This window comes from Ornithorhynchus anatinus, chromosome 11 (assembly GCF_004115215.2).
Source record: "Ornithorhynchus anatinus isolate Pmale09 chromosome 11, mOrnAna1.pri.v4, whole genome shotgun sequence".
In the NCBI taxonomy this organism is placed as follows: domain Eukaryota; kingdom Metazoa; phylum Chordata; class Mammalia; order Monotremata; family Ornithorhynchidae; genus Ornithorhynchus; species Ornithorhynchus anatinus.
In genome coordinates, this window is record NC_041738.1 from 63,258,643 (window position 1) to 63,274,049 (window position 15,407).

General features: G+C 56.1%; 1 protein-coding gene across 3 annotated transcripts in view; it reads left to right on the forward strand.

Annotated features, from left to right (window-relative positions):
* Window positions 1-6,611: 6,611 nt before the first annotated feature.
* ASIC2 (acid sensing ion channel subunit 2) overlaps window positions 6,612-15,407 on the forward strand; it is a 217,506-nt gene continuing 208,710 nt past the window's right edge. Inside the window, exon 1 of one of the 3 annotated variants that reach the window (XM_029075933.2) lies at window positions 6,612-7,259. In XM_029075933.2, coding sequence (XP_028931766.1) covers window positions 6,687-7,259 — 573 coding nt within the window. In that variant the 5' untranslated portion in view covers window positions 6,612-6,686. The remainder of the gene's footprint in view (window positions 7,260-15,407) is intronic. The other 2 variants (XM_029075932.2, XM_029075931.2) reach the window with 2 other exon arrangements.

Sequence of the window (15,407 nt, forward strand, 5' to 3'; positions counted from 1 at the left end):
TCACAGAATCATAAGAAACTGCAGTCTCACCTCAAGGAGGCAGGAGAGGTGGTAAGAGAGGAGGAGGAGGAGGGAGGCCTGAGTTTTATGAGTTGGTTTCTGATGCTTCAGGTCTGGGACTCACCCTTCAAACCCTGTCAGGAAACTCCACCACCACGATTACATTCTGTAGCAAAGAAAGGAAGGAAACTTTGCTCTCAAAAGGCCCATGTTTGAAGGTCCAGGAAACTCTCTCCCCTTTCTCCAAATTTCCCAAATCCGTCCCCCTCAACTCCCCACCCAGACCAAGGGTGGACTCAGAATGGCCAGGCAGAGGGAGAGAGCACACCTCTTGTAGGACACGGGAGTAGGATGTGCCATGGATACTTACTGAGGTAAAATATAGGTAAGTGCCAAGGGTGGCTTATGGGATGGATGGGGAGGAGGTGGGCATTCAGGAAGTCTTTGAAGATGGGGAAAGCTGAAGTCAGGAAGAGGTGACCAGCTCTTCTTGCCCCAAGCCGTAGATCACCACAGATATACTTGGACTTCTATGTCCAGTCGGCAACCTGCTCAGTGTAAGCCACATAGCATTCTAGGACTTGAAGCCAGAGTGTGGCCGAGAGTGTTCCCATGGACCAGTGTCCCCATTCTCCATTTCAGCAATTGTGTCCTGGGCAACTCAACCCAGCCTCTTCACTGCATTAGGAGCTCAGATCTCTGCATGTGCAGATGGCCCATCTAGTCCATCCCTGTCTCCAGGGGAGGAGACTCCTTAGCCTTCCTTAGAAACTCACCCCAGATATCCCAGATCAACCCACCCCAGCATGGGGCCCTCCAATTGTGTTGTTAGGGGACAATGGCAGAGAGAGGACTCTGATCCGTCAGTCAGTGATAATACCTGTTATCACTGTTACCTGTTAATCAATCGTATTCAATCAGCACTTACTGTGTGCAGAGCACTGCACTAAGCACTTGGGAGAGTACAATACAACAGAGTTGTAGACACATTCCCTGACCACAAGAAACTCACAATCCAGTGGGGAAACAGACATTAAAATACATTACAGAAATGTACCTACGTGCTGAGGGGCTGAGGGTGGGGTGAGTAAAAGGTATATGCATGCAAGTGCAAGGGCAACACAGATGGAAAAGGGAATAGGGGGAATGAGAGCTTAGTTAGGGAAGGCCTCTTAGAAGAGATATGATTTCAATAAGGCTTTGAAGGAGGGGATAGTGATTGTCAGATATGAAGGCAGAGGGAGTTCCAGGCCAGAGGCAAGATGTGGGTAAGTGGTTAAGTGCTTACTATACCCCAGCATATATTAATTGCTGGGGTAGATACAAGATAATTAGTTTGGACATAGTCCTGGTCCCACATGGGGCTCACAGTCTAAGTAAGAGGGAGTAATAATAATGTTGGTATTTGTTAAGTGCTTACTATGTGCAGAGCACTGTTCTAAGCGCTGGGGTAGATACAGGGTAATCAGGTTGTCCCACGTGAGACTCACAGTTAATCCCCATTTTACAGATGAGGTAACTGAGGCACAGAGAAGTTAAGTGACTTGCCCACCGTCACACAACTGCCAAGTGGCAGAGCCGGGATTCGAAGCCATGACCTCTGGCTCCCAAGCCCGGGCTCTTTCCACTGAGCCACAATTTAATCTCTATTTTACAGATGAGGAAACTGAGGTGCAGAGAAGGTCACACAGCAGACAAGTGGCAGAGTTGGATTAGAACCCAGGTCCTCTGACTCCCAGGCCCACGATCTTTCCACTAAGCCACACTGCTTCCCACTTACTGAGTGCCTACTATGCGCAGGACACCATCCTGCATAGTTGGGAGAGCGTGGGAGAGTAAGCAGACTGAATTCCCTTCTGCAAGATTTCCATTCTAGATAGAATGTGATGCCATGGGGAGGGAATGGTCAAGCACCTGGGCTGGACTCATAGGGAGTCAGTCAGTCAGTCAATCATATTAATTGAGCACTTACTGTGTGCAGATCACTGTACTAAGCACTTGGGGTAAGGATTGCAATGTGGATTTTCCACAGCTGTGGCTTCTGTAAGACACAATGCCTGCTTCCAGGAGAACTGGTGTATATTGTAATGGACAAATGCTGTATGGCAGTGATGATGACACTGACTCAGACCTGCCTGTGTGCTCAAGTGCTGGAAAAGACCATCAGAGTGGACACTGTCCCTGTCCCACAGAGGCTCCCAGTCTGAGAGGGAGAGTGAGCAGTTTCCTTAGCTCCATTTTACAGATGAGGTAACAGACTCAGAGAGGTCTAGCAACTTGCTTAAGGTCACATAGTTGGCCAGAGGCAGACTTGGGCCTGGGACCAGGGTCTTCTGACCCCCAGCCCTGAGCTTCTTCCTCAGGGTCATACTGACAAGAAGAAATTCCAAGACAATATTCTTCCTCCTAGGAGCCTGGATGAGGCAGCAGTGGTAGGGATTGGTCTGTATTTTGTGCTGGTTGGAGGGGTGGGTGGGTTTGGGGGCAGTGGGGGCTGTGCTAGGGGACTGGCAGAGGTAGAGAGGTCTGGGTTGAAGAGCTGGGAGGACCAGGCTGGGGTGCTGGTGGTGATGGCCGCCAGGCTGCGGTGCTGGCAGGGGTAGGGAGGGCCTGGCCAAGGGACTGGTGTAGTGGGAAGAGCTGATTTGAGGGGCTGGTGAAGGAGGAGAGGGGGGCTGAGTGGCTGACAGGGTGGGGACTGTCAGATTTAGGAGCTGGTGGGGTGGAGAGGTCCAGGCTAAAGGGCTGGCAGGAGTGGGAGGGGATGGCTGAGAGGCTGGTGGGGGTGGTGGGGAGGGCCAGACTGAAGGGCTGGCAGTGGTGGGGAGGGCCAGACTGAGGGGTTGGCAGTGGGGGGAAGAGCCAGGCTGGTGACCTAGCAGGGTTGGAGAGGGCCGACTTGGGGGCTTGCAGGGATGGGGAAGGCCAGCTAGGGGCTAGCAGAGGTAGGTAGGGCTGGGCTGGGGGCTGGCGGGGTGGGGAGGGCCAGGCTGAGGGTCTGACAGGGGTGGGGAGGGTCGGACTTGGGGGCTAGTAGAAGTGGGGAGAGCTGAGCTATGGGGTTGGGAGGTCTGGGCTGGTGGGTTGGGAGGGGTAGGGGAGGCCAAGCTGGGGAACTGGAAGGGGTGGGGACGGAAGAACTGGGGAGCTGGCAGGGGTGAGGAGAACAGGGCTGTGGGGCTTCAAGGGCCAGGCTGTGGAGCTGGCAGGGTTAGAGAAGGCCAGGCTGTGGGGCTGGCAGGGGTGGGGAGGACTGGACTTGGGGCTGGAAGGACCAGGCTGCGGAGGCTGGCAGGGCTGGGGAGAGCCAGGCTGTGGGGTCTGCAGGAGAGCAGCTGTTCCAGGTGGCCTCATTTGGAGACTAGCAGCCTATGTACCCCCAACCCCTCTCTTGTCGGGGGAGGCAGAGAAAGGACAGGGAGAGAGTGGGAGGAAACAGAATAGGGAGCTCAAGCAAAGGGAATGGGGCTAAGAGGATAGGAGGAAGGAAAGAGAGAGAGAAAGAGAGAAGGAGAGAGAGAAAGAGAGAAAGAGAGAGAGAGGGAGGGAGAGGGAGACAGAGAGAGAGGGAGTGAGAGAGAGGGAGGGAGAGAGGGAGGGAGAGAGAGAGAAAGAAAAAAGGATGGCTGAGGGGACCTTGGAGTTGGATGACTGCCATGAGGATACAGTCTCCCCTCTTTCCCCAGGGCCTGGAAGGGCTGCACAGGCAGATCATTCATTCATTCATCCATTCAATAGTATTTATTGAGCGCTTACTATGTGCAGAGCACTGTACTAAGCGCTTGGAATGGACAATTCGGCAACAGAGACAATCCCTGCCCAATGACGGGTTCACAGTCATGACCACATGGGGGCGCTGCAGACCCCACTCCCAGCCGAGTGCTGCCTTTAAGATGCTTCTCAGGGCCCTCCATCAGTGCTCTAGCCCCTGGTCCTCCCTGGCTTGGCTGCTCCGCAGACGAGTCGAAGTAGGGCGGATGGAGGACGGGGGTCTCCATCCCCACTACATTTCCTCTGAAGGCTGGGCTCCGGTCTCCTTTCCCTCCCAGACTGCCAAGGGACCCAGGCTAGAGAGGGAAAGAAACTGAATCTGGAGCCACCTGGAGGATATTGTCTCGAGCTCTTGCTATTCTACTGACCTGGGCAAGGGATCCCGAGGCCTAAACCTGGGGACACCCCAAGGCTCAGATAGGCCAACCCAAAAGGGGCACTGAGAACCCCCTGGGGGATCTCTCTCACCTGGACCTTCAAAGAGGATTTCTCCTCTTTTCCCTGCAAACTAGTATGCTCAGCCCTACTGAGGATTTAAATAGAGGGAGAGCCTGTCTGCTTTCTGTGTCTGTGCCAGGGTGTGCCCAGGTAATAATAATAATAATTGGGGCATTCGTTAAGCTCTTACTATGTGTCAAGAACTATGAACCCCTTCTTGCCGAATTTCAACCACCTCTACTCCATCCTAATCACCGTGGCCTAGTGGAAAGAGTATGGGCCTGGGAGCCAAAGGACTTAGTTTCTAATCCCAGCTCTGCCATTTGCTTGCTGTGTGACCTTGGGCAAGTAACTTCTCTGGGCCTCAGTTTCCTCAACTGTAAAATGAAGATTAAATACCTGTTCTCCCTCCTATTTAGATTGTGACACCCGTGAGGGCCAGGGACTTTGTCCAACTTAACTTGTATCTACCCCAGTGCTTAGAACAATGTTTGACACAGTAAGCGCTCAACAAATACTCTTTTTTGTTGTTGGTGGTTTTTTTTTAAAAAAAAACCTCTTCGACCTCTTAGCTGCCTTCGACATGGTGGACTGCCCCCTTCTCCTGGAAATATTATCTAACCTTGGTTTCATTGACTCTGCCCTCTCCTGGTCCTCCTCCTCACTCTCCGACTGCTCATTCTCAGCCTCCTTCATAGGCTCCTCCTCTGCTTCCCACTCCCTAACTGTGGCAGTCCCTCAAGGCTCAGTTCCGGGTCCCCTGCTATTCTCTGTCTACACCCACTCCCCTCAGGGAACTCATTTGCTCCTGCAATTTCAACTACCATCTCTACGTGGATGATTCCCAAATCTACATCTCCAGTCCTGATCTCTCTCCTTCTCTGCAGTCTCACATTTCCTCCTGCCTTCAGGACATCTACTAAACATATCTAAAACAGACCTCCTCATCTTCCTGCAACGTTTTTTTAATGGTACTCGTGAAGCGCTTACTAAGCACTGAGGTAGATACACGATAATTAGGTTGGACACAGTCCCTGTTCCTTCTGGTGCTCACAGTCTAAATAGGAAAAAGGAGGATTTAGCCCCCATTTTACAGATGAGGTAACTGAGGCACAAAGAAGTTAAGTGACTTGCTCAAGATCCCACAGCAGACAAGAGGTACAGCCAGAATTAGAATTCTAACTTCCAGGCCCATGATCTTCCCACTAGACCACACCGTCTTTCCCATCACTATAGGCAATACCGTTATCCTCCCTATGTAACACGCCTGTAAACTTGGTGTTGTCCTCGATTCATCTCTCTCATTGAACCCACATATTCAATCTGTCGCCAAATCCTGTCAATCCTACAGTCACAACAGCTCTAGAAGCCACCCTTTCCTGTCCACCCTGTTTCCATGCTCCTCCTCCTCGTACTAAGACACCCTTCTCCCCTCTCGAGGCTGCCCGCATTTGGAACGTGGCCCGGGGTAAGGGAAGGGTGAGGTTTGCGGAGGGAGGAGGAGGAGGAGGAGAATGAGAGAAGGGAGGAGGAAAACAGGAGGAGGGGAATGAGAGAAGGGAGGAGGAGAAGGGAGGAGGAGGAGAAGGAGGAGGACGAGGAGGGGAATGAGAGAAGGGAGAACGAGGAGGAGGAGGAGGAGGGGAATGAGAGAAGGGAAGAGAAGAACGAGGAGGAGGAGGGAAGTGGGAAGGGGGAAATGGGAGGAGGGCCCGGCGCCCCGCTGGCGACGGCCCAATGTGGCCTGAAGTCGGGGTGCCGCCTGGCCGCCGGTCTGCGTGCGTGCGCGCTGCGTGCGCCGGGGCAAGCCCGGGAGAGAGTGTGCGGGCCAGTGTGTGTGCGTGCTTGTCGGGGGGTGTGTGCGTGAGGGGGCGGGCTCGTCCCCCATTGGCTGAGCGCCCCCTCCCCGCCCGCATCCCTCGCACATCACCTTGGTGTCCCCCCGGTCCGGCGGCCTGGCGCCCCCACCGCCGCCGAGTCGGGATGGGTTCTCGGTAGACGGTGGCCCCGGCCGGGCCCCCGCCCCCGCGCCCGGGCCACCTCGCGGAGGCTGCTCGCTCGCCCCCATCGCCTGCTCCCCCCGCTCTCCCCGCCCCCTCCTCTCTCTTTGGCTCCTCCCACCCCGGCCCCCACTCTCCCGCACCCCGGTGCCCCCTCTCCCGGCTGCTCCCCGCCCCCTCCTCGCTCTCTCTCTCTCCCCCCGCCCCCGCCCGGTCCCCCCACCCCCTCCGCCTCCTCGACCCTCCCTCCCCCCCCAGCCCCCGTCAGCAGCCCCCCCTTCCCTTCCCATCCCATCCCATCCCTTCCCATCCCATCCCATCCCACCCCATCCCATCCCACCCCCCACCCCACCCCCCATCCGTGTCCTGCCCTCGCCGAGCGGGCTCCGAGCCGGTCCGGGGGACCGAGTCCCTTGTCCCGCCGGAGCCCAGGGGGCCACCCCCCCGGGGGGCGGCGGGGGAAGGGAAGGGGTCCCGATGGATCCCCAGGACAGCGGCAGCGAGGGCAGCGCGGGCAGCGGGGGCAGCCTGCGTCCGTCCAGCGCCCAGATGTTCGCCACCACGTCGACGCTGCACGGCCTCCGCCACATCTGCGCGTCCGGGCCGCTGACCGTGCGCCGCCTGCTGTGGACGGTCGCCTTCGCGGGCTCGCTGGGCTTGCTGCTGCTGGAGAGCTCGGAGCGCGTCTCCTTCTACTTCTCCTACCAGCACGTCACCAAGGTGGACGAGGTGGCCGTCCGCAGCCTCGTCTTCCCGGCCGTGACGGTGTGCAACCTCAACGGCGTCCGCTTCTCGCGGCTGTCCGCCAACGACCTGTACCACGCGGGCGAGCTGCTGGCCCTGCTGGACGTGCACCTGCAGGTGCGGGAGCCGCACCTGGCCGACCCGGCCGCCCTCGAGGCCCTGCGGGGCAAGGCCCGCTTCCAGCGCTACAAGCCCAAGGCCTTCAGCATGCGCGAGTTCGTGGAGCGCGTGGGCCACGAGCTGCGGGACATGATGCTCTACTGCAGGTTCCGCGGCCAGGAGTGCGGACACCGCGACTTCACAACCGTGAGTGCGCCCGGACCGCCCCGCGCGCCCCCGCCCCCCGACGCGCGCCCCCGCCGCCGCGTCGCCGCGCCGCGCCCCTCGGCCCTCCGCCCCGCTCGCTCTCTCTCGCCTGGCTCTCTCTGCCCGGCTCGCTCTCTCCCTCCCTTCCCTCCCTCCCTCCCTCCCTCCTGTCGGTGTCCCCGATCAGATCGTTCCTTCTGCTTCTCCGCCCGCCTGTGTCTGTCTGTCTCTCGTCCCTCTGTCTGTCTCTCTGCCTGGGTCTGTCTCTCCCTCGTCCTCACTGTCTCTCGGTCTGGGTCTGTCTCTCCTCGTCCCCACTGTCTCCCCGGACGGGTCTGTCTCCTCTCCCCTTCGGCCCCGCTGTCTCCCTGCCTGCGCCTCCCTCTCCCTCGTCCCCACTCTCTCCCTGGCCGGGTCTGTCTCTCCCTCGTCCCCGCTGTCTCCCTGCCTGCGCCTGTCTCTCCCTCGTCCCCACTGTCTCTTTGCCTGGGTCTGTCTCTCCTCGTCCCCGCTGTCTCCCTGGCCGGGTCTGTCTCTCCCTCGTCCCCGCTGTCTCCCTGCCTGCGCCTGTCTCTCCCTCGTCCCCACTGTCTCTTTGCCTGGGTCTGTCTCTCCTCGTCCCCGCTGTCTCCCTGGCCGGGTCTGTCTCTCCCTCGTCCCCGCTGTCTCCCTGCCTGCGCCTGTCTCTCCCTCGTCCCCACTGTCTCTTTGCCTGGGTCTGTCTCTCCTCGTCCCCGCTGTCTCCCTGGCCGGGTCTGTCTCTCCCTCGTCCCCGCTGTCTCCCTGCCTGCGCCTGTCTCTCCCTCGTCCCCACTGTCTCCCTGGCCGGGCCTGTCTCTCCTTCGTCCCTATTGTCTCCCTGCCTGTGCCTGTCTATCCCTCGTCTCCACTGTCTCCCTGATCGGGTCTGTCTCTCCTTCGTCCCTACTGTCTCCCTGGCCGGGCCTGTCTCTCCTTCGTCCCTATTGTCTCCCCACCTGTACCTGTCTATCCCTCGTCCCCAGTCTCCCTGGGATCGGGTCTGTCTCTCCCTCGTCCCCACTGTCTCCCTGGCCGGGCCCGTCTCTCCCTCGACCCTCTGTCTCCATGCTTGGGTCTCTCTCTCCTTCGACCCTCTGTCTCCCTGGCTGGGTCTGTTTGCCTCTCCCTCGTCCCCACTGTCTACCTGCTTGGGTCTGTACCTCCCCTTTATCTCACTGCCGTCTCCCTGCTTGGGTCTGTCTTTCTCTGTCTCTTTGCTGTCCCTCTGCCTGGGTCAGCCTCTCTTGTCCCCGCTGTCTCTCTCCCAGGCCCGTCTCTCTCTTTCCCTCTGCCTTTCTGCATATACCTGTCTCTCCCTCTTCCTTTCTGTCGCTCCATCTGTGTCTGCTTTCCTTCCCTCTGTCTCTGTTATCTCTCCGTCTATGTCTACCTTCTCTCTTTCTCTCTGGCTGTGTCTCTCTCTCTCGTTCCTTCTGTCTCTCTGCCGGCTGTCTCTGCTTATGTGTCTCTCTTGTCCGCTTTGTCTCTCTGATGTCTCCCTGCCTATGTCTCTCAGCCTCCATCTGTCCCTCTCTCTCTCTATCCCAATCTTTCTGCCTATGTCTGCCTCTGCTATCTCTCTGCCTATGTCTGTCCTCTCATTCCCTCTGTCTCTTTGCCTCTCTGTCTCTCTCAATTCCTCTATTTCTGCTGTCTTTCTGCCTTTGTCTTTCTCCCTCTCGTTCCCTCTGCCTCTCTGTTGTCTTTGCTTATTTCCTGTGGACCCTCTCCGTGTCTCTGTCCTTTGTTACTCTCTGCCTCCCTGTCACTATCTGTCTCTACCCATCTGTTTTTTCTCTCTTCTTCACTTTCTGCCTCTACCTGCTTCTTTGTCTCTCTCTGCCATTGTCTCTGACTTTCTCTGACAGTCAATCGTATTTATTGAGTGCTTATTGTGGGCAGAGCACTGCACTAAGCCTTTGGGAGAGTGCAATATAACAATAAACAGACACATTTCCTGCCCACAACGAGCTTACTTTCTGCCTGTCTTTCTGTGTCTCCATCTCTTAATCTGTTACTGTCTGCCTCTGTCTCTGTTTCTCTTTCTGACTCATTGTCTCTGTCTCTACCTCTGCCCCCCCCCCCCCCCCCCGGTTTTTGGGTTCCTCTTTACTTCTCTGTCTCTCTGTTTATCACCATCTTTCTCTCTGTTTCAATGTCTCTGCCTTTTTGCCTCTGTCTGTCCTTGTAGCTCTCTGTTTTAGTTGTGTTTGGCTACCCCGGGAGCTGGGATGACTGTGATTCGGGCTCGGATCTGTTCAGCAGCTGGAGCGAGTCTAGAGAGAGTTTATGGGGGGTGGTGACAAGAATCTGTTTGGGGTTGGCGAGATAAGTGTGTTGGGGGAGGGCAAGGGGAAGAGTGTATATGGGGTTGGGGAGAGGGGCCTGTGATGGGGATGGGGAGAAGTGCCTGTGTAGGGAGCAAGGAGAGAGGAGCCTGGGCCATGGGGGGGCAAGGAAGAGCCTGAGTGTGGGGTGCGAGGGATGTGGAAAGGAGCCTTTGGGGGGGAGCACGAGGAGAGGAGCCCGAGTGGGGAAGATGGGAAGAGGAGTCTATGTAGAGAGCACTGGGAGAGGAGCCCAAGTGGGGGCGGAATGGAGGTGGAAGAGGGAGAGGAGCCTGAAGGGGGAGAGGAGCCTCAGTTGGCTGGGGAGGGACCGGGAGAGTAGCCTGAGTAGGTGGGATGGGGAAAGGAGCCTGATGTGCAGGTTGGAGGGAGAGGAGCCTGTGTGGTGAGAATGGGGAAAGAAGTAAGGAGGGAGCCTGTGTAGAGAGCACTGGGAGAGGAGCTTGAGTAGGGGGGATGGGGAGGAGAGCCTGGGGCTGGTGGGGGGAGGGCGGGGGGTATGGGGAGAGGATCCTGAACTCTGGGGATGGGAAGAAGAGCCTGTGTGAGGAGGATAGGGAGAGGGGCGGAGTTGCAGCGGGGGTGGGGTTGGGGGATAGGGAGAGGAACCTGAGTGTTGGGGGAGGACAGATGTACATATCTGTAACTTATTTATATTAATGTTTATCTCCCCCTCTAGGCTGTAAGCTCAATGTGGGTAGGGAATGTATCTGTTATACTGTTGTACTCTCCCAAGCGCTTAGTATAGTGCTCTGCATACAGTAAGCTCTTAATACAATTGACTGACTGACTGACTGACTGGTCTAATTTTGGGGAAGGGATGTAGGGGCTGATTTATTGGACCACTATGTGGGGTCTAATGGCAAGGAGGGGGAGTGAGTTTACAAGGACAAAGCTGTGGCTATCAATCAATGGTATTCATTAAGCGCTTATTACATACAGAGCCCAGTACTAAGCACTTGAGAGTATAACACAACAGAGTCAGCGGAAACGTTCCTATTTGACTGTTGCCGGTGTCCCTCTTAGGACTTGGTCAGAGCCAGTCAGAGTGTTGTTCCTGAGGAAGGAGATGGGGTGAGTTACCCCTCCAGGAGAAGAGGGAAGGGGGATGGGCAAGCCCTTCAGGGGCCGGTCACCCCTGCAGGAATTCACCCAAGAGGTGAAGCAGGCCAGGGGTCTAGCCAGTTTGTGCCCTTGGGTCTGTGACTGCAGAGAAGTGCTCATTCAAGAACCCCAGGCTGGGTGGTGGGGGTGAGGGTCAGACATCACAGCAATGGGCAGCAGGTAAGTGTCCAGGCTTTCTCAGCCCCCAGTGCCACCTTGGCTCTGGCCTGGCCGAGGGACCCTACTGGGCCAGTGGCTTGGCTCAGGCTATAATAACAATAATAATAATGTTAATAATGTTGGTATTTGTTAAGCACTTACTATGTGCAGAGCACTAAGCTCTGGGGTAGATACAGGGTCATCAGGTTGTCCCACGTGAGGCTCACAGTTAATCCCCATTTTACAGATGAGGTAACTGAGGCACAGAGAAGTTAAGTGACTTTCCCACAGTCACACAGCTGGCAAGTGGCAGAGCCGGGAGTCGAACCCAAGACTTCTGACTCCGAAGCCCAGGCTCTTTCCACTGAGCCACGCTGCTTCCCCAATGTAGCCTATGTAGCCTCGGGCCGTTCTCTCAGGGATGGTTGTTGGCCAGGAGCCAGCTGTGTGCGCCTTTTGAGCGTTGGTCCAGCTGTGGATACTTTTTGCCTTCTCCCCCTGGAAGCCCAGTGTGGGTCAAAAGGGGCAGCCCTGTAGGGTGGGCTGCTTGCCTCTGCTCTCTCCAGCACCCAGATATCTCTAGTGACCCCCAGCCCTCCACCCCAGGGGGAATGCTTCTCCTTGCCCTTATCCCTACCCCTCCCTGACTGCACTCCCGGGATGGTTCCCAATCTTGGGTCTCAAAGACAGGCCAAGTAACTTGCCCAGCAGCTGCCTACACCTCCGCTGGTGGCACAAAAAATATAACTGCAGTGCCCCACCTCTATCTCCTCACTGCCCCCCTCACCTCTGCTCCAGGTCAGGGGAGCAGGGTGGGCTCCTCCATGCCCTCCATGCCCTCCTCAGGCTGATGGTTGTAAGCCTCCCTCAGGGCTGGGAGGAGAGGCCTTGCCCACCAGCTGCAGGGAAAGCCTGAGCACTGCTGCCTCCCTGTCCTGTTCCCCTTGCTCCTGCTCCTTTCATCAGGGAAGTTTGTAGACTGGGGTTCTGCCTGGGTTTTTCTTGTGCCTGTGACTCCTTGCTTACAGAGGCCCTGATTAGGGAAGGTGGGCATGGTGGCACCTCCGGGACAGAGCTTGAATTCTTTCCCTGGGATGATGGGATACCTGGGCTGCAGCTCCAGGCCTGCTGATTTCACAGCACCACTCTCACTGCCAGCAACCCCCGCCTCCCCCCACCCCCCCAGCGCCTAGCTCCCCATCAACCCACCCACCTGTCTGCCTGGGTTCATGGACAGCCCAGTGCTAATGTTTAAGTATCCCTCCAGCTCTTTTAAAAAAAATGGTATTTGTTAAGTGCTTACTATGTGCCAGACACTGTACTAAGTGCTGGGGTAGATACAGACTAGTCAGGTTGGACACAGCCCCATCCCACATGGAGCTCACAGTTTTAATCCCCATTTTTCAGATGAGGTACCTGAAGCAAAGAAAAGTGAAGTGCTTTGCCCAAGGTCACTCAGCAGATTGGAACCCAGGTCCTCTGACTCCCAAGGCCGTGCTCTCTTTACTAGGAACAGCAAGGTCATGTGGAAACTCCTGTGAGTGAATGGTCAGCTTGGGTCTTTCCTGGCTAAACATCTTGGGGCAGGAATTGAGGGGAGCAGAACTCCACCGATAAGCAGTTGGGTTCTTCTCCAGCCCCTGGCCTTTCCACACTCCTCCCCACACTAGCAAACATATACATTCATCCAAAACTCTCATATACACTAGACCTACACACCTATTAACACAAGCTCATATACCCACATCCACAAACATCCTCTGAATCAACCCCTGTAGAACCCCAGCAGATCGCCCTTGGACAAGCCAGCTTTGATCATATTCTCTCTCTCTTTCTCTCTTCTCCCCTCCTGCCGCCCACCACAGGCTCTGGGGGGGATGAGATAACTGGGGAATTGCAGGTCGGCATCCCAGCTGCCTCGCCTTGCAAATGGAAGGTTCAGGGGGCAGCTGGCTCTTGCCCTGGCAACAGCACCCTAGCAACAGTACCCTGGCAACAACATCTTGGCAACAGCAGTTTCTCCCAGCTAGGTTCTTATGGCTGCTGTAGGGCTGGAGTGGGAGGCAAAACAGGGCCCTGTCTTATGTGTAAGTGTGTTGGGCAGGGGAGTTGTCCCTCTCCACAACATCTTGGGTCAGTGTGGGATAATAATAATAATAATAATGATAGTGATATTTGTAAAGCAGTTACTTTGTGCCAAGCACTCTAAACTCTGGATACAGTTTAAGCAGATCAAACGCAGTCCCTCTTCCAGATGGGGCTCACATAGAACAGGTATTTCATCCTTATTTTACAAATGAGGAAACTGAGGCCCAGAGAAATTAAGTGACTTGCATGAGGTCACATAGCAAATGAGTGGCAGAGCCAGGATTAGAGCCAGGCTCCCCATGACTCCCAGGCTTGTGCTTTTAAAAAAACTATACTGCGTTCTGAGGGGTAGATACAAGATAATCATGTGGGACACAGTGCCTATCCCACAAGTCATAGTAAGCACTTAACAAGGCTCACAGTCTTAATCCCCATTTTACAGATGAGGTAACAGGCACAAAAAAGTGAAGTGACTTGTCCAAGGTCACAGCAGACAAGTGGCAGAGCTGGGATTAGAACCTAGGTCCTTCTGACTCCCAGGCCCATGCTTTACCCACTAGGCTACACTGCATCTCATTAGTCTCTTCTCATTAGATTGTGCCAGACAGTTCAGTGTTGGCTGGTCCAATGTGGGGCCGTCCAGTGTGGGGCGGTCCAGGGTGGGACTGGTCAAGAGTGGAACAGGTCCAGTGCAGGGTGATCTCGTGCAGGATGGTCCACTTGGTTTTGTTGAAGAGTGGCTCAGTGTTCCACCCTGGCCCCCCCTACTCCCTTCCCCCCAACTCCCCGCCCTCCCCAGCCCGGTCAGCGACACCAGGTCTGGATCAAACGCTATAGCCTGTGGCCACTCTGACATTGGCTGCTGGGGCCATGTAAGGTCCCGGTCTCTCTAGATCATGCATGATCAGCTCTCTTCTCTGGCTCCAGGCAGAGTACAGGAGACATGAACAGCCCTTTCCCTCTTGCCTCAGGACAGAAGGCCATGAGGGCCCTGATGAGGGGCTCAGGGACCTGAGGGTCACAAGACCAATGAAAGCAGTGGCCAGCAGTAAAGGAGCAGAGTTGAGTGCTGGGCTGCGCTGGACTTGTGTCTGCCAAGGGAGAAACTGTGGGGATGTAGTGGCCAAGGGAGGCAGTGTAGAACTGGTCCTGGGGACACCTGGCACGGGATGGCCAGTGTGGGACCCCCGGCGAGGGACACGTGACATGGGCTGGACATTTGGGGGCCGGGAAGGCAGGGGAAGTGCTGGGTCTCTGGGAAGTGCTTGGCATAAGATGGATAGTATGGTATGCCTGATGTGGAACACCTGGCATGAGCTGGCCTATGAAAGGGCCAGGGAGGTGGGGGCAGAGCTGGGTCTCCAGGGATGCCTGGTGTGGGACAGCCAGTGGCATTGAACACTTGGCATGGGCTAGCCTATGTTGTGACTGGGGAGGTGGAGATAGAGCTAGGTCTCTAGGAATGCCTAGTATGGAATGGCCAATAGCATTGGACATCTGGCATGGCTTGGCCCATGTTGGGGCCAAGGAGGTGGGGGTAGAGCCAGATCTCCAAGATCACCCAATTTTTCCCTCTTCATCTATAACTTTGTAGCCCTCCATGGGGTGAAGGGCTCTGGCTGATAGCCACCACCCAGAAGAGGCAAGAGGGACACACCCTCCTCTGGCAATGGGCTCTGGCGATTCAGCGAGGCCAAATCAGCAGAAGCTTCCTGCCCTGGCCCAGACCTGCCGCCCCCTTGAACAGAAGGAGAGATCTCTGGGAACGTTTATGCCCAGGAAGGGGAGCTGACTGCTCACCAAGCTCCTGGGAGACTAATGGAATTGAACTGACTGTTTAAAACCCATCTGTTGTCAGCCCTTGCCCCTCCCTACCCCTTTCTATCTGCCCATGACTACTGAGAAAAACTGGAGTGAGCTGAGGAGAAGAGGCTGGCAAGGCTGGCTGTGGGGGGCCTAGTGGAGAGAGCCCTGGGCAGGAGGGCTGGGATCCTGGTCCAGATTTTGCCACTCCTATATCATGGGCCAGAGTGTCAGACCCTGCCCTCTTCATCTCCTTATGGGCCCCCCCGCCCCCCACAAGCCACGCTGAGAATCAGTGTGGCTCCGTGGAAAGAGCACAGGCTTTGGAGTCAGTGGTCATGAGTTCGAATCCCAGCTCTGCCACTGTCAGCTCTGTGACTGTGGGCAAGTCACTTAACTTCTCTGTGCCTCAGTTCCCTCATATGTAAAATGGGGATGAAGACTGTGAGCCCCACGTGGGACAACCTGATTCCCCTGTGTCTATCCCAGCGCTTAGAATAGTGCTCTGCACATAGTAAGTGCTTAACAAATACCAACATTATTATTATTATTATTATTAAGTCTGGCGAGACCAGGACAAAGGCTCCAGGCAGATCCTCTGGACGCAGGCCAAGCAGATTGGTGA